The 26838-nt window shown below is 36.1% G+C and overlaps 1 protein-coding gene across 12 annotated transcripts in view; it reads right to left on the bottom strand.

Annotated features, from left to right (window-relative positions):
• The window catches only part of LOC131159449 (uncharacterized), a 40098-nt gene extending 13503 nt beyond the window's left edge, over nt 1-26595 (bottom strand). Inside the window, exons 1-5 of one of the 12 annotated variants that reach the window (XR_009137801.1) lie at nt 25661-26583; nt 23569-23678; nt 23408-23471; nt 22365-22429; nt 8548-8756 (exon numbers count right to left, since the gene is read on the bottom strand). Coding sequence is in view for 10 of the 12 variants with exons in the window: in XM_058114366.1 (XP_057970349.1) it covers nt 23426-23471; nt 23569-23678; nt 25661-26365 (861 nt within the window). In the remaining 2 variants the exon portion in view is untranslated. Of the gene's footprint in view, nt 1-870; nt 1220-8547; nt 8774-14431; nt 16983-22207; nt 22430-23407; nt 23472-23568; nt 24004-25660 lie in introns of those variants that run through there. The other 11 variants (XM_058114364.1, XM_058114365.1, XR_009137802.1 and 8 more) reach the window with 11 other exon arrangements.
• Between the last annotated feature and the right edge of the window lie 243 nt (nt 26596-26838).

A 26838-nucleotide genomic window follows, 5' to 3' on the forward strand; every position in this document is an offset into this window, starting at 1 on the left:
TAGTTATTTTATTTTATGTTCATATATGAAAATCACTTTTGGTATTTAGAGCTAGTAAAATGACTTTATATTTTTATTGAAAGCTCTAAATGTGACAAGACTCTTTATATTTAAAAATTGAACATTCAATTTGACTCTTATTTTTATTTATGTACTATTTGTCAATCTAATTTTATATTTTATTCCACTTGAATCCAAATATTATAATATTAATTCATATAAAACTTGATTCATCTTTCTCTCTAGAAAATTTTTATATAGACATGCATTTTGGAGCTATATATAATGTAGGATTAATAATTAAAACAATATAGTCATTCTGCACTGTCATAATGTCAGAATTAGAAATAAGTATGTTGTAGTAAATTAGACATATCTTACTATAGAATTTTTGAAAATGTTTCTTTATTATTTTTTATGAAAATAGACATTATGGGGATTCCAAAACAACATGCCACACTTAATTTGAATAAATATTTGATTTGTTATGAATTGTACAAACCAACTAATAGATTATGACCTTTGTCAAAAAAGCAGCTCAACATATCTGTAGAATTTGAATTTTATCTCTTCAACGACTACTCTAATTGGCATGATTCTTTTCTATTTGGAAACTAGACTCATTGATAATTCAATATGAATTTTTATAACATTTTTTTGGTATTTATTAGTTGTTTGTGATCTTATAAAATGTATCATCTCACTTAAAAATTAGATTTCTTGTCATATCATTGATTGTTTTGCTCCAACGTTAATCATGTGGAGTCAAAACCTATCCAGCATCTAGTGGACAATTTTGGCTATAAAAGGAGCCAAATTTCAAGGAAGAAGCGCAAGAGAAATCAATATCAAAGTTGTAACGACCCAAAAATTCATAACATTTTTTTTTATATATATTTACACTGTCAAGCTATATTTCTTAACTCTAATACTCTGTATACATATACATATCATCATCACAGCCCAGAGTGGGTGCCGTGGTAAACTGTGCATTCCATGTATAATACCTATTCAACGAAAAAACATAAATATCAAACCATAACCCAAAATACACAATACCAGAGTACTACAGATCCAACAAATACATATACGTACACCTTTCCCAAAAATCCCAAAATGCTGAGAGATCTACAACTCAGCCAAAAACTCAACCCAGAACTATGTCGACTCAGTCGTCTTCTCTATCTCTGAGCCAGCCCTGCATGTCTCTCTGGGTTACCTAAAATGTTTATAATGCTAAGACACCTCTCAGTAAGGAGAAACATGTTATACCAGTGTGTGACATATGAGTTTATACACAAAACATAATCTTTTATTAAAACTATAAATGAGATATCATGTAAAAGTATCTGTACTATAACCCACATCTATGTCATTTAAAATACAGTAATTCTGAGTTAATTATTCAAACAGACTTTTATCTATGATATATAATCTCTATTTTCTATGTATATTGTATATGTATATAGTTATGAAAACTTCCCTAGATGGTTGTATGTCATGATTTAACCCCTCAAGATAAGGTTGTGCGGCCTGAAGGTGGGACTAAACACTCGTTGACCTACCAGTGCTAGTCTAATTGTATTTATGTATATGTCTGTAGCACAAAAGGCCTGCTCCAACTGGTCCGGATGCCAGGGAGCCCTCTACCCTACCTGTGGCACAATCGGCTTCCAATACCATACTCTATCTAAGACATATGGCTACACTGTCTTTACTGTATAACTACGGTACCATGCTCTGTAAACTGTTCTATTCTATCAGGGTCTGACACTATATAATATTATTTATATATAATATTCATATGTTTTACCATGATTCTGTATCAACTATATTAACCATGACACTATAATAACTGTATATCTGTATCATTAGTAATTTTGTATGTCATGGTTCTATGCTTTGTATATCATGGTTTTGTAAAACTCTGTATAATCGTGGTTTTGTAAAACTCCATATAATCGTGATTCTGTAAAACACTGTATATTAATAATTATATAAAATACTGCATATTCATGATCCTATAATCTGAATTTCATGGTACTGTGCAAACTGTATGTCATAATTCTGTATAAACGTATAAACTATAATTCTGTAAAATACTGTATAGTCATAGCTTTGTAAATAAAAATGTATAATCTATATATCGTAATTCTTTGTAAACTATATAATCATAATTATGTAAATCTGTATAAACTTCTGTAATATTCCAGTATTTCTCATGGCACACAATTAAATAAAACTCATTAAATATAATCTGTAATACTGTATAATTTTTATGCTTTAATTTATTCAAAAATCATACTTTGTAACTCATAATCAAATACTATGCTTTACTGGTAAAATTTCTAATTTAACTGGCATAACATATTTCCCTTACCTGACTATCTGAGAACTGTTTATTATTTTCCTGTTTCACACTTGCGGCGTTCGTAATTTCAATGCCCTGAAATTATACATATGTATTTCCCCAGTCAATCAGCTGAATTTTCCAGAATTATCGCATTCACATTTTTCCCGAACCCGCATATTCCTAGTTTATCTATTGAATATCAACCAAACAAATATTAGCATTTTTACCTTATTTTCTAAAAAAATACCCGCTGAAACTCTAACTCATGCCTGCAACTTTTGAACCATTACCCTGTATTTCACAAAATTCCAATTCCTTAGTTCAACCCCATAACTATATTCATATTCACATTTCTAGGCCTATACATCCAATAATTCAGATAAACAACCCATAAACACTCAAATTACATCCCTACCTCAATTTTGGAATGGTGCATGAACTTCCAAATCCAAAATTCTGTTCCGCCTACATTGTAGAGAATCTTTCTAGGAACCCCGTGGTGGTTCCTAATCGTTGATTTGGGCTTAAAATGAAGTAGAATTTTAGAAAGAAGGGGAAAAGGGTTCGTGGGTTTAGTGAGAGAGGTAGAAGAAAATTTTATTTTCTTCAAATGAGGCTCGCAAGATTTTTTTTATAACTTGTACTGCCAAGAAAACCGTCGCCGATTTTTTTGGACTCTTAGAAAACCATCGTCGATTTCTATTTAACTGGCCAAGCAATTACCGTTTACCCATTACCCCGTCTCGGTAAATTACCAAAACCATCATCTATTTTCTTCCCCCTTCAAAAAATCGTCACCGGTTTTCTCCTACTTCGGCCAAGAATCCATTTTCCTTATTTCTTTTTATTATTATATTTTTCAAGTCTCTACATTCTCCCTTCTTTATAAAATTTCGTCCTTGAAATTTGCTATCTATGCCATACACCATCCTATGAACAAAATTTGCTACTTATTTTATTAATTACCCTCACTTATGTGAGAGGAATACCGTGGTTACAATTTACGATTTTGAGAGATTACAAGTATACACATAAAAGAAATTTCTCCAAAAACTAAAAATACTACCTATTCTATAATCTTATAATACAACTTATACATACATTATCCTGCTTTGCATATAATAAAACCAAACTCTATTTACTTTTCCTGAATTATTATTGTTCTTTTTCTTGTTTAATTCTGGTCTCCACAAAATAGTTGTGGGTGTTTTTGCCATATTTCCTCCTCGAACTTCCATGATGCCTCCTCTACTGCATGATTCCTCCATAGTACTTTTACTAATGGAATTTTCTTGGTGCGCAACTCCTATTGTTTTCTATCTGCACTGGTGTTTCCTCATATGCTAAAGTATCTCTAAGCTTTATCTCCTCATAGCTAATCATGTAGGAGGGATCTAGAACGTATTTTCTCGGCATGGAAACATGGAATACGTCATAAATCCTGGATAGACCTGGTGGTAAAGCTAGCATGTGAGCTACTGGACGCACTTTCTCAAGTATCTCGAATGAGCCAATAAACCTAGGGCTCAGCTTACCCTTCTTCCCAAACCTCATAGCTCCCCTCAGCGATGCTACTCTAAAAAAATACTTGATCTCTCACATCAAACTCCAACTTCCGGCGACGAGTATCTGCATAACTTTTCTACTGACTCTGAGTTGCACTGATTCTGTCTTTAATAAGTCGAATTTTATCGTACGCTTGCTACACTAACTTTAGTCCTAAAACTCACTTCTCACCCATTTCATCCCAATATAGTGGAGAATGGCACCTCCTACCATATAATGCCTCATAAGGTGCCATCCCAATGCTGGCCTGGTAACTGTTATTATATGCAAACTCCACTAGCAGCATATACTGGGTCCAACTGCCCCCAAAATCCAGCACACAAGCTAGTAACATATCCTTAAGTATCTGGATCTTCCTCTCTGTCTGCCCATTAGTCTGAGGATGGAAAGTGCTACTAAATGCTAATTGAGACCCTAAAGCTTCCTGCGAACTCCTCTAAAATCGTGATGTAAAACGTGGATCCCGGTCTGAAACTATAGATACTAGAACACCATGGGGTTGAACTATCTCCTGAATGTATAATTATGCCAGTATGTTAATAGAATAGCTAACTTTAGTATGGAGAAAATTAGCGGTCTTCGTCAATCGATCAATGACCACCCAAATAGCATTCCGTTTATGCAGCGTCGACGGTAAAACTATGACGAAATCCATAGATATATAATCCCACTTTCACTTAGGGATGTGGAGTGGCTACAACTATCCTAGTAGTCTCTAGTGCTCAGCTTTTACCTGCTGACACGTCAAACACTACTCCACAAACTCTACTATTTCCCTTTTCATACCACTCCACCAAAAAGATTCTCAGAGGTCTCGATACATTTTAGTGCTTCCTGAATGCACTGTGTAAATGGATATGTGCGCCTTCTCTAGAATAGCCCTCCTACTCTCAGCATCTGCAGGTACGCATAGTCTAGAACGAAACCTCAGAGCTCTATCATCTGAAATACTGAACTCCTTTCCCTGTCCATCCTGCACTATATCTATAAATTCTACCAATTATGCGTCATTTCTCTGAGTAGCTTTAATCCTCTCCTGCAAGGTAGGCTGTAACACTAGGTTGGCAATAAATGACTGGTGATCATTTTTTACTAACTCTACACCGAGCCTCTCCAAGTCCATCCGAATCGGATGCTGAATCTCCATTGCTGACAATGCTACTCCCACTGATTTTCGGCTTAAAGCATCAACCACCACGTTTACTTTCCCTGGGTGGTAGCTGATAGTGCAATCATAATCTTTAATGAGCTATAGCCATCTTCTCTGCCTCATATTCAGTTCTTTTTGGGTAAAGAAATACTTCAAACTTTTATGGTTAGTGAAGATCTCACATCTCCCACCATAAAGATAATGCCTCCAGATCTTTAGAGCATACACTACTGCAGCTAACTCTAAATCATTTACTGAGTAGTTCTTTTCATACTCTTTAAGCAGTCGAGAAGCGTAAGCAATAACTCTCTGATGCTGCATTAACACATACCCAAGCCCCTTCTGAGATGTGTCACTGTATATAACAAATCCATCCTCTCCTGATGAAATAGATAATAATGGTGCAGTAACCAGCCGCTGCTTCAATTCCTGGAAGCTCTACTCACACTCGTCGGTCCATTCAAATCTTACATTTTTCCTTGTGATTTATGTTAGTGGACCCGATAACCTAGAAAAATCATCCACAAAACGTCAAGTAGTATCCTTCCAGACCTAGGAAACTTCTGACCTCCTAAATAGTCCTCGGTCTCACCTAATTCACCACTGTTCTATCTTACTCGAGTCTACTGATATGCCATCCCCATAGATCACATGCCCGAGGAAAGTGACTTGCTTCAGCTAGAATTCACATTTCTTGAATTTAGTGTATAGTTTCTTTTCCCTTAATACCTACAATACCAACCTCAAATGATCCTCGTGATCCTCAAAACTCTTCGAGTAGACTAGTATATCTTCAATAAACACCACCAAAAACTGGTCCAAGTACTGATGGAGCACCCGATTCATTAGATCCATAAACACTGCCAATGCATTAGTTAATCCAAACGACATCACCAAGAACTCGCAATGTCCATACCTGGTTCGGAAAGCTGTCTTCGAAATGTCCTCTGTTTTAACTTTTACCTGGTGATATCCCAACCACAGATCAATCTTGGAGTAGACCTATATCCCTTGGAGCTGATAAAATAAATCATCGATTCTGGGAATAGGATATTTATTCTTGACTGTCACTTTATTTATCTCTCTATAATCAATGCACATCCTTATAGTCCCGTCTTTCTTTTTCACGAATAGAACTGGTGCTCCCCAAGGCAACATGCTAGGACTAATAAATCCTTTATCCAATAACTCCTGCAACTGGTCTTTCAATTCTTTCAATTCAGCTGGAGCCATTCTATAGGGTGCCTTAGATATCAGTGCTGACTCTAGTAGTAAATCCATGACAAATTCTATCTCTCGATCTGGTGGTAACCCAGGTAATTCTTTTGGAAAAAATTTGAAAATTCTTTGACTACTGGAATATCAACTTGTTTCAATTCTTCCTTTGACATTTTCTTTATATAAGCAACATACCCCTGGCAACCACCTTGAAGCAACCTCCTCACCTGAATAGCTGACACTAACTGCGACAAGGCACGCAGATGTGAACCTACAAATCTGAATTCTTACTCACCTGGGGGCCTAATGATCACTTATTTTTCATGACAGTCAATGCTAGCGTAATTACCTGCTAGCCAGTTCATACTTAATATCACATCGAACCCCTGCAAGTATAACACCACGAGATCGGCTGGTAATACTTTCTCCCAAATGCCCACTAGATAGTTTTTAAGTACCCTCCTACACCACACTATTGATCCAGTCGGCGTGGCTACTGACAACTCAATATCTAACATTTGTGTCTCTACCCCAAATAATTTAGCATATCCTGACGAAACAAAAGAATGGGTAGCACCTGTGTAAAAAAAAAAAAAACAACAACAACAACAACAACTTTAAATGGTAAAGCAGTAAGAATACATGTCACGATGTCTCTGGTAGGCTCAGCGTCTCCCGACGTCAATGCATAAACCCTTGTCGGGGCTGTGTTCCTCTGCTGGCTGCCACCCCTGGGGTGCCTAATTATGTCTCTGGAACTGTCTAGGGGCTGGTGTAGTGTTTGGTGGCCAATAACACTCTCGTGCTATGTGTTCGGGTCTACCACATATGTAGCAAACATTGTTTCCCAACCGAAATGCTCATGTATGTCGCCTACCACATATGGAACAAATAGGGTATGTCTGCTCGCCCTAGTAACCATGATCTCCCCTCTACTTTCTCTGAGCTCTACCATATCTATCTCCCCTCCAAGGGCCTCTACTGGACCCTACCTGGAATCTTGGAGGCGTGGGCCTTTTTCTCTAACTCGGGGTCCCCACATCCCTCGAGCTACTCACCTTTGCCACTGTGGCCTTGTCCACCAATTCAGATAAATCCTGCACTTTTAAGACAACCACATGCTTGTAGATATCCTGCCTTAAACCCCTCTCAAACATCCTCGCCTTTTTAACCTCATCTAGGACGATGTAGGGGGCAAAGCATGACAATTCAATGAACTTTGTTGCATACTACTAGACCGTGAGATTTCCCTGAGTCAATTTTAGAAATTCCGCTACTTTGGAATCTCTAACAGTAGCAGGAAAATAATGATCAAATAAAATTTCTTTAAATCAGCACTAGGTCATAGCCACTGGTACACATTTCTGCTCTTTCAATAATCTCGTAGACGTTCACCATCTCTCGGCCTCACCTATCAATTTATAAGTAGCATAGAGAACTCTCTGTTCATCTGTATAGTGGAGCACCGTTAATATTTTCTCCATCTCTTGCACCCAATTCTCAGCAACTACAGGGTCGGCTCCTCCTAAGAATGTCGAAGGATTCATTTTAGTAAACTTCTTGATGGTACAACCCTGGTCTGTCGATAGGCCTCCCTGCTCTCTAGAGCTCCACGCAATCTCAGCCAAAACATGCTGAGCTACACTGCGTAGAACTGTGTCTGATTCACCACCACCCGCACCAGAGGGGCCTGCACCATCATCACCACTGGCGTGGGCACTACTACCCCTAAAGTCCATCCAAAAAAGAAGATAAACATAGTTTAAGGACCCTGTCTGCATAACATAACTAACATATTTATCTAACTAAAGTCTTATATCCTCAATTAACCAAATGTCCTTATTCTCAATTTAATATTCAGTCCAGTAATTGGGAAACACAACCCAACAATAGGTTACTATGACTTTCCTAAAATTGTCACCTCAATAAAAACACAGAAACCACTATTGAAATTCTGCTTCCCGATCACTAAACAAAACCCTAAATACTTATCTTAATTTCCCCAGCATTGACTCACTAAATTCCTGATCTATTTCTATACTCTAGTATTGTTTCCGCTGCATACTAAGGTCTAAAGAACCTAGCAACCTAGGCTCTGATACCAAATTGTAACGACCCAAAAATTCATACCATTTTTTTATATATATTTACACTATCAAGCTATATTTCTTAACTCTAATACTCTGTATACATGTACATATCATCATCACGGCTCAGAGTGGATGTTGTGGTAAACTATGCATTCCATGTATAATACCTATGCAGCGAAAAAACATAAATATAAAACCATAACCCAAAATACACAATACCAAAGTACTACATATCCACCATATACATATATGTACACCTTTCCCAAAAATCCCAAAATGCTGAGAGATCTACAACTCAGCCCAAAACTCACCCCAGAACTATGTTGACTCAGTCGTCTCCTCTATCTCTGAGCCCGCCCTGCATGTCTCTTTGGGTTACCTGAAATGTTTATAATGCTGAGACACCTCTCAGTAAGGAGAAACATGTTATACCAGTGTGTGACATATAAGTTTATACACAAAACATAATCTTTTATTAAAACTAGAAATGAGATATCATGTAAAAGTATTTATACTATAACCCACATCTATGTCATTTAAAATACAGTAATTCTAAGTTAATTATTCAAACATACTTCTATCTATAATATATAATCTCTATTTTCTGTGTATATTGTATATGTATATAGTTCTGAAAACTTCCCTAGATGGCTATATGTCATGATTTAACCGTTTATGACAGAGTTATGCGGCTTGTAGGTGGGACTAAACACTGGTTGGCCTACCAGTGCTAGTCTAATTATATTTATATATATGTCTGTAGAAAAAAAGGCCTACTCCACCTATTCCAAATGCCAGGGAGCCCTCTACCCTCTACCCTACCTGTAGCACAATCGGCTTCTAATACCATACTCTATCTAAGACGTATGGCTGCACTGTCTATACTGTATAGCCACATTATCATGCTATGTAAACTGCTCTTTTCCATCAAGATATGATACTATGTAATACTATTTATATATAATATCTATATGTTTTACCATGATTTTGTATCAACTATATTAACTATGACGCTATAATAACTATATATATGTATCATTTGTAATTTTGTATGTCATGGTTCTATACTCTGTATATCATGGTTTTGTAAAACTTTGTATAATCGTGGTTTTGTAAAACTCCGTATAATTGTGATTCTGTAAAACTTTGTATATTCATAATTCTGTAAAATACTGTATATTCATGATCCTATAATCTGAATTTCATGGTACTATGTAAACTGTATGTCATAATTATGTATAAACGTATAAACTATAATTCTATAAAATACTGTATAGCCATAACTCTGTAAATAAAACTGCATAATATGTATATCATAATTATGTGTAAACTATATAATCATAATTCTGTAAATCTGTATAAACTTCTGTAATATTCCAGTATTTCTCATGCTATATAGTTAAATAAAACTCAGTAAATATAATTTGTAATACTGTATAATTTCCATGCTCTAATTTATTCAAAATCATACTCTGTAACTCATAATCAAATACTATGCTTTACTGGTAAAATTTCTAATTTAACTGGCATAACATATATCACTTACCTGACTATCTGAGAACTATTTATTCAAGAAAACCGTCGCCAGTTTTCTTGGACTCCCAGAAAACCATCGCCAGTTTTCTATTTAACCGGCCCAGAAATTACTGTTTACCCGTTACCTAACCACGATAAATTATCAAAACTGTCGCTGGTTTTCTTCCCCCTTCAGAAAATCGTCGCCGGTTTTCTCCTACTTCGGCCAAAAATCTATTTTCCTTATTTCTTTTTATTATTATATTTTTCGGGTCTCTACAAAAGTGGTCTTTCATTCTCCTCTATATTTTTAAGTGATGGAGTGTTTTGTTCTTGCTTAAGAGAACACTTTCTCTTAAAAGTCATTTTCATTAGTTTTAGCTCTCTTCAAGTTCCAAGTCTCATTTCTTTGAGAGAGTCTAAGTTGTAAGCTTGAGTTTTGACATCAATCTACTTAGAGATACTAAGCCTTATATCATTGTAATTTCTCATCATTATAAGTGTTGGTTGAGCCCTAATGGAAGATTCATTTTGTATTCTAGCCCTGGTGAAAGGTTAGGTCTTGTAATTGTGCTCTAACCTCGGTTGAAAGGCAAGAAGTTTGTTGGTGGAACCTAGAATTGGATTTAGTTGAGTGAGTGGACATAAGTGCTCATGAAGGAGACCAACCCACTATAAAATAGTTTAGGCATTTCTCTCCCTCCTCTCTCACATCACTTATTATTTGATTGAATTAATTGCTCAATTGTGTTTGTGCATATCTCATACATTTTCTTGGGTTATTGAAGCATATAGGGTGAGTTTTGAGTAAATATAAACTTATTCTTATCTAAGCTTCCACAACTCATTAATTAGAATATACATACTAGACTATTACTCATCAAGAGTTTGATAAAAGGAGTAAGGGTCATAAAAATTAGAAAAAAGACCCAAATCACCCCTTATTGGGTTTCCTTAGGGACCAACAATTGATATCAGAGCTTAGCTCTAGATATTGAACTTAGCAAGTCTGTAAGGAAAGATCTCACATCCATGGAAACCCCAATTCGCATGACCTTGCCTGAGGGACAATCCGCCACTAGACCACCATTGTTCATTGACATGAATTACAACTTTTAGAAAACTAGGATGAGAATATTCATTCAAGCAAATGGTTATGATATGTGGAATGTCATAAAAAAGGGACCCATATTTGCATGAAAAAAGTAGAAAATACTAGTGTACCCAAGTTGGAAAATGTGTGGGATGATAATGATCTTAAATTATTCCAAGTAAATGCTAAAGCAAAGAACATTCTTTATTGTGCTTTAGATGCAAATGAATTTAATAGAATATCCTCTTGTCGCTTGACTAAAGAAATATGGGATAAATTGGAAGTTATATATGAAGGCACAAACCAAGTTAAGGAAACTAAAATTCACATGCTTGTACATGAATATGAAAGGTTTAAAATGCAAAGTGATGAAAATATTTCTCAATTGTTTACTCATTTTACTAACATTATTAATAATTTAAAGTCCTATGGTCAAGAATACTCAAACACCGATTTGGTAAACAAAGTCATAGTGTCTTTACCAAAGAGGTGGGAATTGAAAGTCACCGCCATTGTAGAGTCAAAAAACCTTGCAACTCTTAGGATGGATGAGCAACTTGGGTCTTTTATGACTCGTGAAATAACAATGAACAAGTTTTGTTAGCCTTAGAAGCTAAGGTTTCCCATTCCAGTAAGTTTTGATGATAACAACCCATCAGGCTATCTAATCTATGAATTCAAGTTCAGTACAAGTTAAACAGGTCAAAGAAAGCAAAATGAGCAAACGAATAATTGAAGAAGCAATAAGTAGAAGACTTAGCCAAAGCATACTCATTGAACACCCAAAGCACAACCAACGAAAGTTTATATGAAGGCCTTTTTTTTTTTCATGTATGTAGGGTTGTGTGTGTGAGGTAGGAAAGCTTTTATAACTCTTTGTGCTTGTGATGTGTGTGTAAGAATACTTTTCAAGAGATGAGCAATGCATATGAATATAGTTCATGTTAGTATAGGACATCAAAGTATGTTTTCACATGCATACCGAGTCACGCTAAGTGCAGAAGATGTCATCTGATCTTTCAAACTTGGTTTTATCAAACATGACATCTTACACTCATTCAAACCTCATTTGGACAAGCCTAAAGCATCATTAGATTTAATATAACTCATTGGCACTTGTCCTTACATAGGCTACCTTACTTAGAGGCTTTTTAGTGAGAAAAATAGGGGACTCATTGACTAGTGCATAACACTCGTCGACCAAAGAATCCAGCAGCATTACATGAGGATCTGCCCAAGAGACTAGTTGATGAATACAGGGGACTCGTCGATGAGAAGTGTCTGACTAGTCGACAAACGTGTTTTGGCTCGTCAATGAATGAAACCAGCAACTATTTACGTTGTCTCAGCCTAGGTGACTTGTCGACGAAAGCAGGGCACTCGTCAACGAACTGGCGACGGCATATTGTATTAAATGCACAACAAATGGCTAGTTTTTGCCTTGTCTTGTCTCCATTAATGTCCAACATCGCTAGCAACTTGCGGCCTTAAATATGACCCATTGGATTTCATTAAATACATTGATTGAATATTGGTTGTTGAGAATATTAGTTGAATCATTCATTCTAGGTTTTCATATTGTTCAAAGCTCTCTTGCACTTTGTTCTTGTTATTCATCACTTACTAAAAGAGGGTAGTGTGAGGCTTTGCTTGTATTATCAACTCAATAAGGAGCATCATTTGTAATCTCTATACTTGTTATTATTTGTGAATCTTGAAGGTTCTTGACGAGCCATTGTTAAGGAGGTTGTTGGTGAACTCCTTGGTTTAGCTCTTGGTGAGTAGCTGGCTTGGTTACCTTTGTGTATAGGCTTCTCCGTCTTGAAAGGAGATCATATAGTAGATTTGGCAATCCTTGAGTTGGTCTCAAGGCGTGGACGTAGGTTAGGTGCCGAACCACGTTAGAATTGTTGTATTGAGCTTCTTTCTCCCTTATCTTTTTACTTATTTGTTTTATTTGCTTTGTCATTTATTTTGATATCAATCACTTGTATCTTGCCAAAGTTTTGTTTTGTAGAAAAACTTATTATCCGTGAAAAACGTCTATTCACCCCCCTCTAGACATACACTTGGGCCAACAAGTGGTATCAGAGCTAGTCGCTTAACTTTCGGAGTAACTTCTAGAGTGCAAAGATCAAATGGCGGACGTGATTGAGGCACCTCTCACCTAGGGACAATCCATTGATCATCCACCAAAATTCAGCGGAGGCAACGACCCAACATAGAAGAACCGAATGACCATTTTCATCCAATCTTACGATCTTAAGATGTGGAGAGTTATCACAAAGGAAGATTTTGAATTCAAGGATGTCAAAGGTGTACTAAAGAAATTGAGGAATTATCAAAAAACGAATCAAGGTTAACTCAATTAAAATTCAAAACCAAGAACTTTCTTTATTGTGTTGTGAGTGATGAAAAATGCAACTGTATTTGTGGGTGCGACACCGCAAAGGAAATTTGGGATAAGCTTCAGATGACGTATGAAGGTATGTCACAAGTCAAAAAGTCTAAAATTTATATGTTAGTAAAATAATATGAAATGTTCAAAATGGAAGAGGGAGAGTCAATTACTTCCATGTTTTAACACGATTTACACATATAACAAATGACTTGAAAGCACTTGGTAGGGACTACTTTATGGAAGACAATGTGCAGAAAGTGCTTCGTTCATTGCCAAAATTATGGCATGCAAAGTCTACAGCGATTGAAGAAGCAAAGGACCTTTCAAAGGTCACACTTGATGAGCTAATCGAGTCTCTCATGACTTATGAGATAAAAAATAAAAATGTTACACTTGGAGTAGAAAAACCAAAAAAGGCACCAGGGATAGCCTTGAAGGCAGCAAGTCAAAAAGAAATTGTGGAGGAAGAAGAAGAGAGTGACAATGAAGATGCAGTAGCTCTTCTCACAAGAAGATTTAGAAAGTTCTATTTGAACAAACGGGTTGGTAAGCAAAAGGAGAAAGGAGAATCAAGCAGAAGGTGTTATAATTGTAAGAAGACCGGACATCAAATGGCTGATTGCCCATAATTAAAAAACAAAGGCAACAATTAGCAAGGAGACAAGAAGAAGTACAAAGCTATGAATGCAACCAGATGGGATAAGCTGGACGGAACTTCAACCGATGGAGAAAACGAAGAAGAAGTTGCAAAATTTTGCTTCATGGCAAATGGGCAAGATGAGGTAAGTTCCGACAATGAATATTTTCCTTCTTATGATGAATTGAAAGAAAATTTGTTAGCTTTACCGTGATCCCAAGAGGGGGGGGGGGTGAATTGGTATTTCTAAAATTTTAAGCCTTAGGTTAATCTCCTAACACCAGTATATTCACAACCCTATGGACAATCTAGTGCAAGCAATGTAAACGTGTACCATAAAGTAAATAAATCAATTTAATCAATCACATATGCACTAAAAAGCAGTAAAGTAAGAGTGACACGCAGGAATGTTATCGAAGTTCGGCCAATTGCCTACGTCCCCGCCTTGGCTAACAAACACAAGGAATACCACTATAATTGGCTCACTTAAACGGGTGGAGCGGCACCGATACAAACCAGGTCAATTAGCACAGGGCTGACCTAAACCTTTACAACATTCCTTACCGAGCTGGATTACTGCCCCCTCAGGCCACGCCTGGAAACACTCATATTTTACAATCAAATGGTACAGATAAAAGTGCTTTCAAGTAAAGCAGATATGTACCAAAATGCGTTCAATCATATACACCACAAATGATTTAATACATAAGCTCAGTGTGGTCCAATAGTTCTACTCTCAAATGTATTTTCTATCAGTGTAGTCAGTACGTGAGAGTGTCAACAACAATCTGTGTATCTCAAAATATTCAATTAAACGTGTTCACACAAGATGTCAAGTGAGTCTCAAGTATGTCAATCAGTATAGTGTATATGCTTGGTTTGCAAAAGCTATGTAATCTTTGTATTCAGCAAATGACACGTACTTGAATAAATATTGCAACAAAGATTAATATCACAAACACAGATATCTTTTCACAAATATATCAATGTAAATCCCACAAGATATTTGAGTAAGTTTGAAATGATTTGGCAATCCAAAAACGAATACAAGCTTCCTAAGATATTGCAATACGAGTGCAACACTCAGAAGCTTAGATAAGTCTTCCCAGGATAGGCTTATGAGCAAAGCCCCCTAAGAACACTTAGGTTTAGCTCTCAATGAAAATCAATTCAATCACAAGTAATGAGAGAGCAAACCTAATTACAAAAAAACTCAAGACACTTATAGAAGATTTAGGAGCTTGAGAAGGTAAGTTTGAGTGATTTTGAGAAAGAGTATGAGTAGTAGATATTATTTTGCTTGAAAGAGAATTTTTGATTTTTTTCTGCTAATCAAATTGCTAATTTTCCCAAATGAAGGGGTATTTATAGACACCCCATGAAATATAACCATTGGGGACATAGCTAAGATTATTAGAAAAGATTAATGATGTTTTAAATATTTTAACCCTGATAAAAATGCAAGGCAACCCGAGAGACCCAGTCGACCAGAATCCTTTCGGTCGATCGAAGTTCATATGGTTCGGTCGACCAGGCATATTTTGAGCTGGAGACTCGGTCGACCGGACGTACATGTCCGAGGAGATTTTTCCATTTTACCGAGGTTCGATCGACCAGGTTGATTTTGAACTAAGCGATTCGGTCGACCAGACCATTGGGATTTCTCCCGAAGACCCTTGGTCGACCAGACAGTTTGAATACAATTTGGGCTCGGTCAACTAGGAAGTCAAAATGTTGATTTCAGGAGGTTTTGGTCGACCAGGACAAGGTCAATTTGTTGACCCAGACCGGTTTCAGTCGACCAGGGCAGAATGAACTGCATAGGCTGGTCGATAGAAAGTACACAAAGTGTGCATTTCGATCCTGTTTTGATTCACAAGCATCCTATTCAATATGCCTAACATATGTGAGTGCAAGAGTGAGTGTCTTAGGTCTTTTCTAGGTCTAGTTTTAGTTATGATTCATTTTTGGCCTGAGCTTACCTATTAGACCATGCATGTGATGTGTGTGATGATTATTACAGGTAAAGTCCTAATTACTATTACAGACCAATTACATAACTAGATATGTATTACAATTAGAAACGTGAATTGGTCTTCAAGTTTCACTCTCTCCATGTGCATTATGATTTGTCAATTTAAGTTCCTGCATAAAGTCTCAATTACTCATTAGATACAATGAGTATTTGTCATAATCAAAACCGGGCGTGACCTATAAGGTCAACAAAATTGTAGGAAACTTTATGATGAGTTAATTGTAACTAAAAGGAGAAATAAACATCGTGAAGAAACACACTCAAAATACAAGCAAAAAATAGATATGTCTTTGTTCTACTTTAAATGAAGAAAATGCATCTTTGGGTACAAAAATTGAAGAAATTGCTAAAAGTTCTTGAATAGATCGTGAGTTTTTCCAAAAGAAATTTGAAAATTTGAAAAATCAAATTGATGAGAGTTTTGAGGAAAACGTGTCTTTAAATAAGGAAATTGAGGATCAAAGTAAAACTATTGATAAGTTTACCAATGGGAAAAAGAATTTTGAGAAATTACTTGGAATTCAAAGATTTGGGATCTTCAAAGAAGGTTTAGGTTATGGTTTTTCATCATCTAAATCTATTGGTTTTACAAATCTGTGTCAACAGAAACTCTTTACCAAGCAAAAACCCATCACCCAAACCAAACCCTTTGCATGTTAATAAAACTTGCTTATACTGTGAAAGAAAGGGTCATGCACACTTCACTTGTCCTTTCAGAGGAAATAGAGGAAAAGAAAAGAAGTACGTATGGTTGATCAAGAACACTAACCCCCTAGGACCCAAGGAAAATTGGGTACCAAAACAAGTCACCTAACTCTTTTTGCAAGCTTGCTTATAGATCTCTTTGATGAAGAACAAGTGGTTCCTTGACAGTGGGTGTTCAAGGCACATGACGGGAGATGCCAGTAAATTCGTCTCTCTTAACTGCAAGAAAGAAGGGTTCATGACGTTTGGAGACAACGCCAAGGGCAAAATAATTGGTAAAGGTAAAATGGGTAATGCATCTCTTTCAATTGATAATGTTTAAGCACAATTTTTTAAGTATCAGTCAATTGTGTGGTAAGGGACTCAATGTTATATTTTAGTCCACCCAATGCCTGATAAATGATTTGAATGAAAATATTATACTAGTAAGGCAACGTGAATCAAACATCTACACTATTGAATTTGATGATATTAAATCTTGTGATATTAGATGTTTGGCTACAACAAATGAAACTAGTTGGTTATGGCATAGGAGGCTTGGTTATGCTAGTATGGATTTATTGCATAGATTATCTTCTAAGGAACTAGTTAATGACTTACCAAAGGATAACTATGTCAAGGATAAAGTTTGTGATGCATGTCAATATGAAAAACAAATCAAATCACCTTTCAAAACCAAGAAGATGATTTCCACAACTTGACCTTTAGAGTTAATACATCTTAATTTATTTTGGCTAAATGATATTGCAAGCATTGGTGGAAAATTATATGCTTTTGTAATTGTTGATGATTTCTCTAGATTTTCTTGGGTTATCTTTCTTGCAAACAAAAGTGACACTTGCAATGCTTTCATCCATTTTTTGTGAAAAAGTTCAAAATGAAAAAGGTACACCCATTGTTCACATTTGGAGTGATAGGGGAAGAGAATTTAGAAACAAAGTGTTGACTTTTTGAGTCTGATCTTTGTTTTGATTATGACAAACTATAGTATCTCATCTGTATGCTAAGTGTATGAATAGGTTTACATTTCTAAGCACAGATGACAAATGAGTAATGGAAGCCGAGAAGCACTTAAATGAGCACATCATTTGATGCAATCCATGCTATTGCAAAGGACCAGAGCATGAAGTTCTTTTGTTTTTCTTTCAAGTTGTATTGTATTGCGTTATATTTTCCTTAGGTCTGTAATAATCATATGGTCTGTAATAATTTTCATATCATGCATAATAGGTATTTATGCTCAAGATACCTTAGAATGACTATAGGAACCATCACCTCTCAAACTTAAATGACACATGTTTATTCACACAGGGTCGATGTAGCACAGAGGCCAAAACAGACTTAAACACACATTATTAATTGGTCTTGGTCAACCGAGACCTAGGCAATATGAAATGCCTTGGTCGACCAAACTGGCTGGAGGTCAACTGTTGACCAAGACCCGGGTAATTGAACCTAATTTGAACTGATTGTCCACGGTCGACCAAACGCTCAAAGTAACTTTTCCCACTGTCCCCGAGCGATCGAACTCTAAGTTCAAAATAACCCCGTGTGTCCGAATGATGAAATTCAACAGACCAAACCGTTTACCAAGCGATTGAACCTCAAGTGTTTGGAAAATCGCCTTGGCACAGCCACCCAAACTATCCATTGGGCACCCGAATTTGAAAAAGTAACTTTTCTATCTGTGTCTGTTCGGGTGACTGACCCTAAGGACTGGGAGACCAAAACACTCAGGTTGCCTTATTTTCACCGTAGTTAATTAAGGGTAATTTGGGTTAATTAATTAAACTTTTTCAAAATTCCCAATAGGTCCCCAAAGGTCAAAATTTGAGGGATATCTATTTATATCCTCTCATTTGCCTTGATTAGCAAGTAGATTAGCAAAAGTAATTAGCAAAATTCTCTCAAATCTTTTGTACTTCTTTTTCTATATACTCAATATTCTAAGCATATTTTTTACATACTCTCTTACATATTTATTAGCAAATATCATTTTGAAATAGAGAGTTTGTTTTTCTAGTTCTACTTGCAAATCAATTGCAAGGTGTAGGAAGATTTGATTGTGTTATTGTGCATCATTCAAAATCATTTTCCTTGGCAAAATACTTTCACGATACCATATGTCCTAGAAAATCTTTTTGAGAGTAATTGTTTGTGTGATTTTCCCATAATATTTCACATATAAATATTTTTTTGGGAAAATTGGGGTTTTGGCTTCCGAGTCTTGGCATCCTTATTGCCATATTCGAAAGCTAGCATACTTCTTTTGATAAATATATTTCAAGCTTAAACCCTACGTATCTGTTGTGATTATATTTGATAAAATATTTGTGTAATACTTGATTAGGGTTTTGAGGTAACCTTGAATATTCACTTGTTGCATATATTATCTTGAATTAAATTTTCAAGATCTTACTTGAGCATTAAATACTATTATCTATGAGTACATTAGTTATTGTTTGTGTGTATCGGTACATACTTGCTTATTGGAGAAGCATTTGAATTGTATGCAAGTTCTATATTCATTGTTGTATTCCAGGTGTGGCCTAAGGAAGTGTTGATCTAACTCGTAAGGATCGGTTGTAATTTAGGCGTGGCCTGAGGTGGGTCTTCTCTGCTCCTTTAAGGAGAGGTTGTAAAGGTTGAGGTCAACCCTGGTAATTTGACCTGGTATTGTATCCAGTGCCGCTCCACCCATTAAGTGAGCATTAGTGGAATTCTCAAACTTACGAGCTGAGGTGGGGACGTAGGTAGTATTGGCCGAACCTCAATAACATACTGTGTGTGCACTTTATATTTATGTAATTTATTTACTGCACATGTATATTATTTTTCAATAAACTGTGAATGCTGTGCGTGATTTAATTTCCACACATTATATTTATCTGTGCATTTGGGATTGCATAGTCAGACCTTAGATTGTGAAATACTGCTAATATCTAGTTAAACCTAAGAAGAAGTTTAAATTTCTAATTCACCCCCCCCCCCACCTTGGGAAGACACCAATTCCAACAATTAGTATCAGAGGCTCGTTGCACTAGACTTAAACTTTTTTTGCAAAAGATCGCAATGACTCAAATCGGTGTATCCCCATTCGATGAGGGACAATCACCTATTAGCCCTCCATTATTTTGTGGTGTAAACTACACCCATTGGAAAATAAGAATGAGCGTTTTCATAAAATCTATGAATTGGAGGGTTTGACAGGTGATTGATAAAGGAATTTTTATGCCTATGGTTGAAAATAATATTAATTTAATGCATGCAAATTCACATGCCATGGACTTACTATATTGCACTTTAGATTCTAATATTTTTCTTGAGATTATGACAACTACAAATGCGAGGGAAATATGGGACAAGCTAGAAAATAAATATGGAGAGCCCAAAGAGAAGGAGATAACTCCTCCGAATGCTCCAAGCTCAAATGATCAGGAGGAGGTAAATCATGGGCTAGTAATATCAATAGACACTGAGGTATATGATTCTTTCTCTACCTCATTTACTGATTCGTGTAATAATTCATGTGATAAGTCTTATACTAAAGCCTATGATATATCATATGTTGAATCATAAGTTGCCTCTAATGATTGCTTTGATGATAATGCATGTATTGATTCATACGATGATTGTTGTGATATCTCTTATAATGAATCATGCAATAATTTTATTGATGAAAGTATGTCTACTAACAAAGAACTTAATTGTGCCCTATTTAAAATTCATAAATTTCTAGTTAGGATGTCTAATCATAAAATCTTCCCGAGAAATGAAAATAAAAAAGTAGCAAAACAATTAAATGAATTAAAAGAATATCATGCCACTCTAGAGAATAAGAAGATTAAGAAAATATTGAAAATTATCTATTTAGAAGAAGAAATAGAAGATGATAAACCCTTAGAAATTAAAAGATATAAATCTTTGAAAAAGGGTTCATATTTTATGTCCCACAGTCATGCCTCAACGAGCAATCATAAGAATTGCAAGCATAATCTTTCACGTATTTACAAAACTTGCTTACATTGTAAGAGAAAAAGGCACATTCAATTTACTTGCTCATCCAGAAGTGCCAGGGGCTTAGGAAAAGAAATGATGTGGGTAATTATGAAGGCAAACTCCATAGGATCTAAGGAAGATTGGATTCCAATAGAAATTATATGAATATTTTAATCTTCCCTTGGTTCCTAGGTTTAGAGGTTGTGATGACTGTAGGCTTACGGAGTGGTTTGGGGTTAAAAATATATAAACCTAGTATTTGCATCCACTTCCAATTGGACATGGCATGTTTGCCTGGTAAATGATTCTAAATGCTTACTCATGCTTAAAGATAAAGCATCTTAAGTTAAGCAATTGTAGTCCATTGTACAGAGATGAACTTTAGGGATTCATCATATTCTATATATCTTTAACCCTAATCTCATTAATCAAAATCTAGTCATCATTCTAGGTACAAACACCAATGACAATAAATTCCATATCTATCTAGTGCTAATAAAAAGTCATCCTCCTTGTAATCAAAATTAGAGGCATCCACTAGGGGATTGTTTCCTTTGAGTTCAAAATGAAAATTCTCTAATTTTGGTTTATCTCATCCGTAGGAAATCTTTACCATGCCACGATCACATCAAGTAGAGATTTTGTCTATTCCTTGGTTCGTATCCTTGCTCCAAATAGTAATTATATCTAAAGGATACATACCACTTTCCAAAGAGCTGTATTCAAAAATTCATACACTCCTAGATGCTCTTTGCTCAAACCTGGACATTATTACTAAGCACAAAAATATTTTGGAAAATGTCCACTCATTCTGAATGCTCTTCTGAACCTAATGATAATTTAATTGTTAGGAATATTTATCCTATCTCGCTTCATAAGCTCTCAAAATGTTAAGTCAAATCTCTTAGAGCTTCAAATAATGTTGAATGGTTAAAGTAGTTGCACTAGGTTTCAAATCTAGATGATGGAATGAAAATTCAAAGAGACCTATGCACATGCAATTAAAGTTAATGCCATCCAACTTTGCGCCTTTCATGAATTGAGATTCATAAGAAAATAGGCTATATAGGCTTTGTACATTGAGAAAATATTGATTGTGACTTTTTGGTTCGTTAAAGCCTATGCATTCAAAGCCAACCTTAAATCATTGAAAATGTTATAACTCCTGGCTAAAGAACTAGAAAATGAAAAAGGCATTAAATAAGTTGAGTGCATAACTCAGGGGGAGCTTTTATTCTTCATGGTTATATAAATTGAAACGTTCTCTTGATATCATACCTTTTATGCTCATATGCCTTTATGAAATCAGCATTGTAGTTTACTATCTATAATGTACTAAATGATTAAATTTCCTTGATGGATAGATTATTTTTTTTAATTGATAATGTAACGACCTGCTAATAAAATAAAATCTTTTCCCCCTATTTTAATATCAAACATTAACCTAAACAACGAAAAGCCACATACATAAACATAACCACATAAATTACAATACCAGAGCATCTAAATATCCCATAAATTATACATATATCACTATTCTCCTCAAAACTATTCCCTACTGAAATCAGAGCATACAAAATACTACCCAAAAATACTACTCACCCTTAACAGGGCAGACTAACAGCCCCTCTACCTACGAGCCTGATCTGCTCGCCTAGCTAGTTCACCTGAAAAATAATTCAACACTAGGGTGAGACGACGCTCAGTAAGACGAAACATGCTATTACTAGTGTGTGGCTACTAAGTTATATTTCTATATAAATAATCTGATTTAAAGATAATATCATGGATAACTAAAATTGTAAATGTTGGTATAAATAACATATATTAAAACTATATAAATTTACTTATCATAATACTACTACTATTTCTGGAAATTTACATATATTTGTAATACTTGAGAAAATTTTCCTAGATGACTATATGTCATGATTTAACCCCTTATGACATGGTTGTGTAGCCCAAAGGCGGGACCTATCCTAGCTAGCCGACCAAGGTAAGTCAACAGAACTATGACGGTCTGATCGACCCCCTCAATCCATATCTGATGGAGAGCCTACCCCGATGTGGGCACGATCGACCTCATACCACTTACTGTCTGAGTAAAGTGGTTGCACTCTGAACTAAATGTCTATAGCTATGGTACCGTCCTCTGCTGAATCTGATTCATCAGAGTCTGATACTATATAGGTAGCTAATATCTTTAACATACCGTTTTACCATGATCTAAAATAACCATAACCTCATAAAATTTATCTGAAATTCTAAATTAACTGACTGAAAATTTGATTTCTGTATAACTGAACTGTTATCTGTATAACTAAATATTGGGGCATTATGGTATTGAAAAACTAATTATTCTGAAATTATTGAAAATATATTTTTTTGAGTATACTGTATACTGAAAGTCCTTTATTCCATAAGCATGTAAATACCATGGTATTTCTGTTCATAAACTGTAAACATGGTATTCATGGTTTGTATAAATATGGTATTGTACTCTAATCAACTCAAGCCACACTAATAAATATTATTATAATCAGGCTCTGAAAACTGTATATATAATTTGAATAATAATTTGATAACAACCTATATTTTATATTGAAATTATAATGAAGTTTCCCAGCACAGCATGTTTCCCTTACCTGACTACTGGAAAGCCCCTACTGAATATCGGTCCTACACCCGCAGGGTTTCCAACTCAACTCCCTGAAACAACATTCACCAGAACAAAACATCATTATTTCTCTGTCTACTTTATTTCCTACAACTTCTAGAAAGCCAAATTTCGAATAAAAGACCTTACCCTGAACCTGGGGAGAAATTCAACTCGATCCCACCGACAATCCACCCTAGTAAACTTGGAGAGAACTTCGCCAAGAGCGTCGTGGTGGCCTCAGATGGTCGATCCGGCGACTGACAAGGCCGAAATTTAAGAGAGAAGGAAGAAAAACCATAAGAGAGAGAGAGAGAGAGAGAGAGAGAGAGGAAGATTTTCGCTGAAGGTTCTGCGATTAAACTCAATTTAGGGCTATTTATATTGCGGCCTTCGTTGACGAGCCACGTCATCTCGTCGGCGAGGTCCAGAAGGAGGTTCGTCGATGAATATCATCTCCTCGTCAACGAAATTCAGAATTTGAAAAATAGCCACTCGATATTTTCTCATTGACGAAATGCTTCCTCGTTGATGAGGTCCTCATGTACCCTCGTCGACGAATCCCCTGTGTTCATCGATGAGGCCCTAGGAAAATTCTTATGTTATTACATCCCAAAGTGCAACATCATCGATGAAGTCGACTACCTTCTTCTGTTACTGTTTCTATTTTCCTCCCTCTTTATTATTTAAATATCATTATTCTTTGAGTCGTTACAGATAATTGCTACTTGATTGCATGCTTCATTTAGAATGTCTTCTGCATGACGGATGTAGTGGATGAGAATTGCATGCTGATAGTGGATTATAGGTTGTTGCATGCTTGAATTGTTTTATCTATTGAAAACAATCTCATTTTTAGGTACAAGTTTTATGGAAAAATATCTGATTTATAGATAGCATGTTGCCGAAATTTCGACAGGATTTTTCCAAAATAAAACCTTGTATAAAGATGATTATGATAGAATAAATGTTAAAATCTTTTTGAAATAATGAGTGAAAACTAAATGAAAATCAAACTTCATCTTGGTATAATGATCGGATATTTAGAAGAGCTAAGTACTTTCCCTATAGAAAGAACATAAAGGACTCATATGCATCATTTTCATTTCTTTTAAAATATTGAGGCTCTTCATCTTTTATCTTAAATCTGTTTTGAATCAAGTGTGGCATGTGCTTCAATGAAATGTTCTTATTGAAAATCATAATTTGAAACATGTTGGTTTGCCATAATCATTTGATTCGTCATATGATCTTGTATGTGATTGATAAATTTTTAGGATCTATATGGTTGTCCTTTTTTGTTATATTTTGATGTGTGCTTAAATGATAAACCAGATTATTGATGCTTGCTTGTGACTTATTTTAAAGTTTCTTCTTCAGCAATGCATCACCCCCAGTACTTCTTGATAATATCATAAGGGGGATATATATTTATATATACATATATATTCATTTTCATATATTTATATTGTTAGGCGAGAAATGAAATTTTAAAATGATCAACTTTATCTTTTGCTACTAGTATATAAGCTTCAAAGCATTCATGACTTATGTTCAAAAAATTATATTTTTTGTCATGAAATTTATAAACTTTTGGGACTCTGCTATTTATGGTCCTCTTGAAGAAGAGGAGATATTTGTTTTTGCTCTTTTGTTGATGACAAAAGGGGGAGATGTTTTATGAGAGCAAAATTAGTTTTTTCTCCCTAAACTTTTGTTACTCAAAATGGAAAATAAGAGCTGTACTTAAATACACAACTTGAAAAATTTTGAAGTTTTCATGCTTGTATGTGAACTTTATTGAATATCATTTTTTTAATGCATATTGTTAGGGGAAATCTTGTCAGGCGAACCCAAATTTTGTTATTGTGTTTGTCATCATCAAAATGAGGGAGATTGTTGACTTTTTGAGTCCGATCCCTATTTTGATTATGACAAACTACAGTATCTCATTTGTGTGCTAAGTGTATGAACAGGTTTAGTATTCTAAGCACGAATGTCAGGCAAACTCAAACTCCACAACTTAGCCTCTCAACAAGCATTTCATCAAATAGCTTGCGCCCATTAGATCAATTCCCACATTATGAGTTCATACACTGCAGAAACAGATCCAAGGAGACCCTGCATCCTCAACAAAAATAAAACTCTGGGAATGTACAACAACCAAACATCAACACCTCATATATTTCCAGGACATTTGAGCAAGCAAACAAAATGGATAACAGACAAGAAACAAAATTACCTGGAATCGTTGATGCCCTTTGTCTGCGATGCCGAGAGATGAGAGAGCAGGGTGGTCGGAGTTGTGTTTGGGTGGTTGCTGCTGCTGCTGTGTTCGGCTACTGTGAACAGGAGGATTGGTGTTGTGCTTGAACAGAGGAGGGAGCTGTTGTGTTGTATTCGGCCTCCAGCTCCCCAGCAAACGAACTGAGCCGAGAGAGTGTGGAGAGGCAGAGATGAAACTGTTGCTGAGGGGGGGGTACCTGCGGGTAGATCTGGAGCGGAGAATGATGGCCGTGAGTGAGCCTGAGGGTGCTCCAGCGGTTTCTGAGAGTCGTGGTGGTTGCAGGTGGTCACGTGGAGGTTGCTGTGGAGTTGCAGGTGACAGGGAAGATGAGAGAAGGGGGAGTTGGGTGAGAGTGAGGACGGCGGAGGTGGGTTGCAAAGGGTGGTCTGAGGAAATGGATGAGAGAAGAGAGATGAGGGAAAGAATGAGGGAGTTGGGAGAGATGATGAATGAACAGTGGAGGCGGAGAGGGCTGGTGGCTGGGTTCGGAGCTATGGCAGCGAGAGATGGTGAGATCTGGAGGTTGGCCAAGAAGGGAAGAGTGGTGGCCGCGATGGTGGCTGTGGAGAGTGGCAGATGCGGAGAGTTATGGAGAATGGAGGAGCTGGCGTGGGTGGTGGTTATTGTCGGAGCCGTGGGAGAGATGAGAGGTGAACCCATGGCCGAGTTTGCAGGAGAGTGACCGGTTATTTGGAGCTCGCGAACGACGACGGTGGGGTGACTAGCAAGGGAGACAAGCTGGAAGAAGGGGAATGAGAAACCGAGACTGTGGAAGGGAGAGTGAGGGCTGGTGCGGGGTGGTGACGATGATGATAGGAGAGAGATGAGGGAGGAAAGGTTGAGAGAGATAAGGGAGAGAGAGGTAGTCTGTGAGGGGGATGAAGAGAATGAGACCTGAGAGAATGAGGGCAGAGCAGGAAAAAGAAAATGAACAGTGCTGCCCCCCACCCCGTGGGCCCCCTCTTTCCCCAGCGTGCATGAACTGCCTAAATAGGCATTTTTTGTTTTTGTTTTGTATTTTTGTTTGTTTGTTTTGTAATAATAATAATAATGACAATAATATTAATAAGAATAGTTAATATTAATAAGAATAGTTATACTAGTAAACTAATAATGATAATACTAAAAGTTAA

The sequence above is a fragment of the Malania oleifera genome, chromosome 7 (genome assembly GCF_029873635.1).
Source record: "Malania oleifera isolate guangnan ecotype guangnan chromosome 7, ASM2987363v1, whole genome shotgun sequence".
Classification (NCBI taxonomy): domain Eukaryota; kingdom Viridiplantae; phylum Streptophyta; class Magnoliopsida; order Santalales; family Ximeniaceae; genus Malania; species Malania oleifera.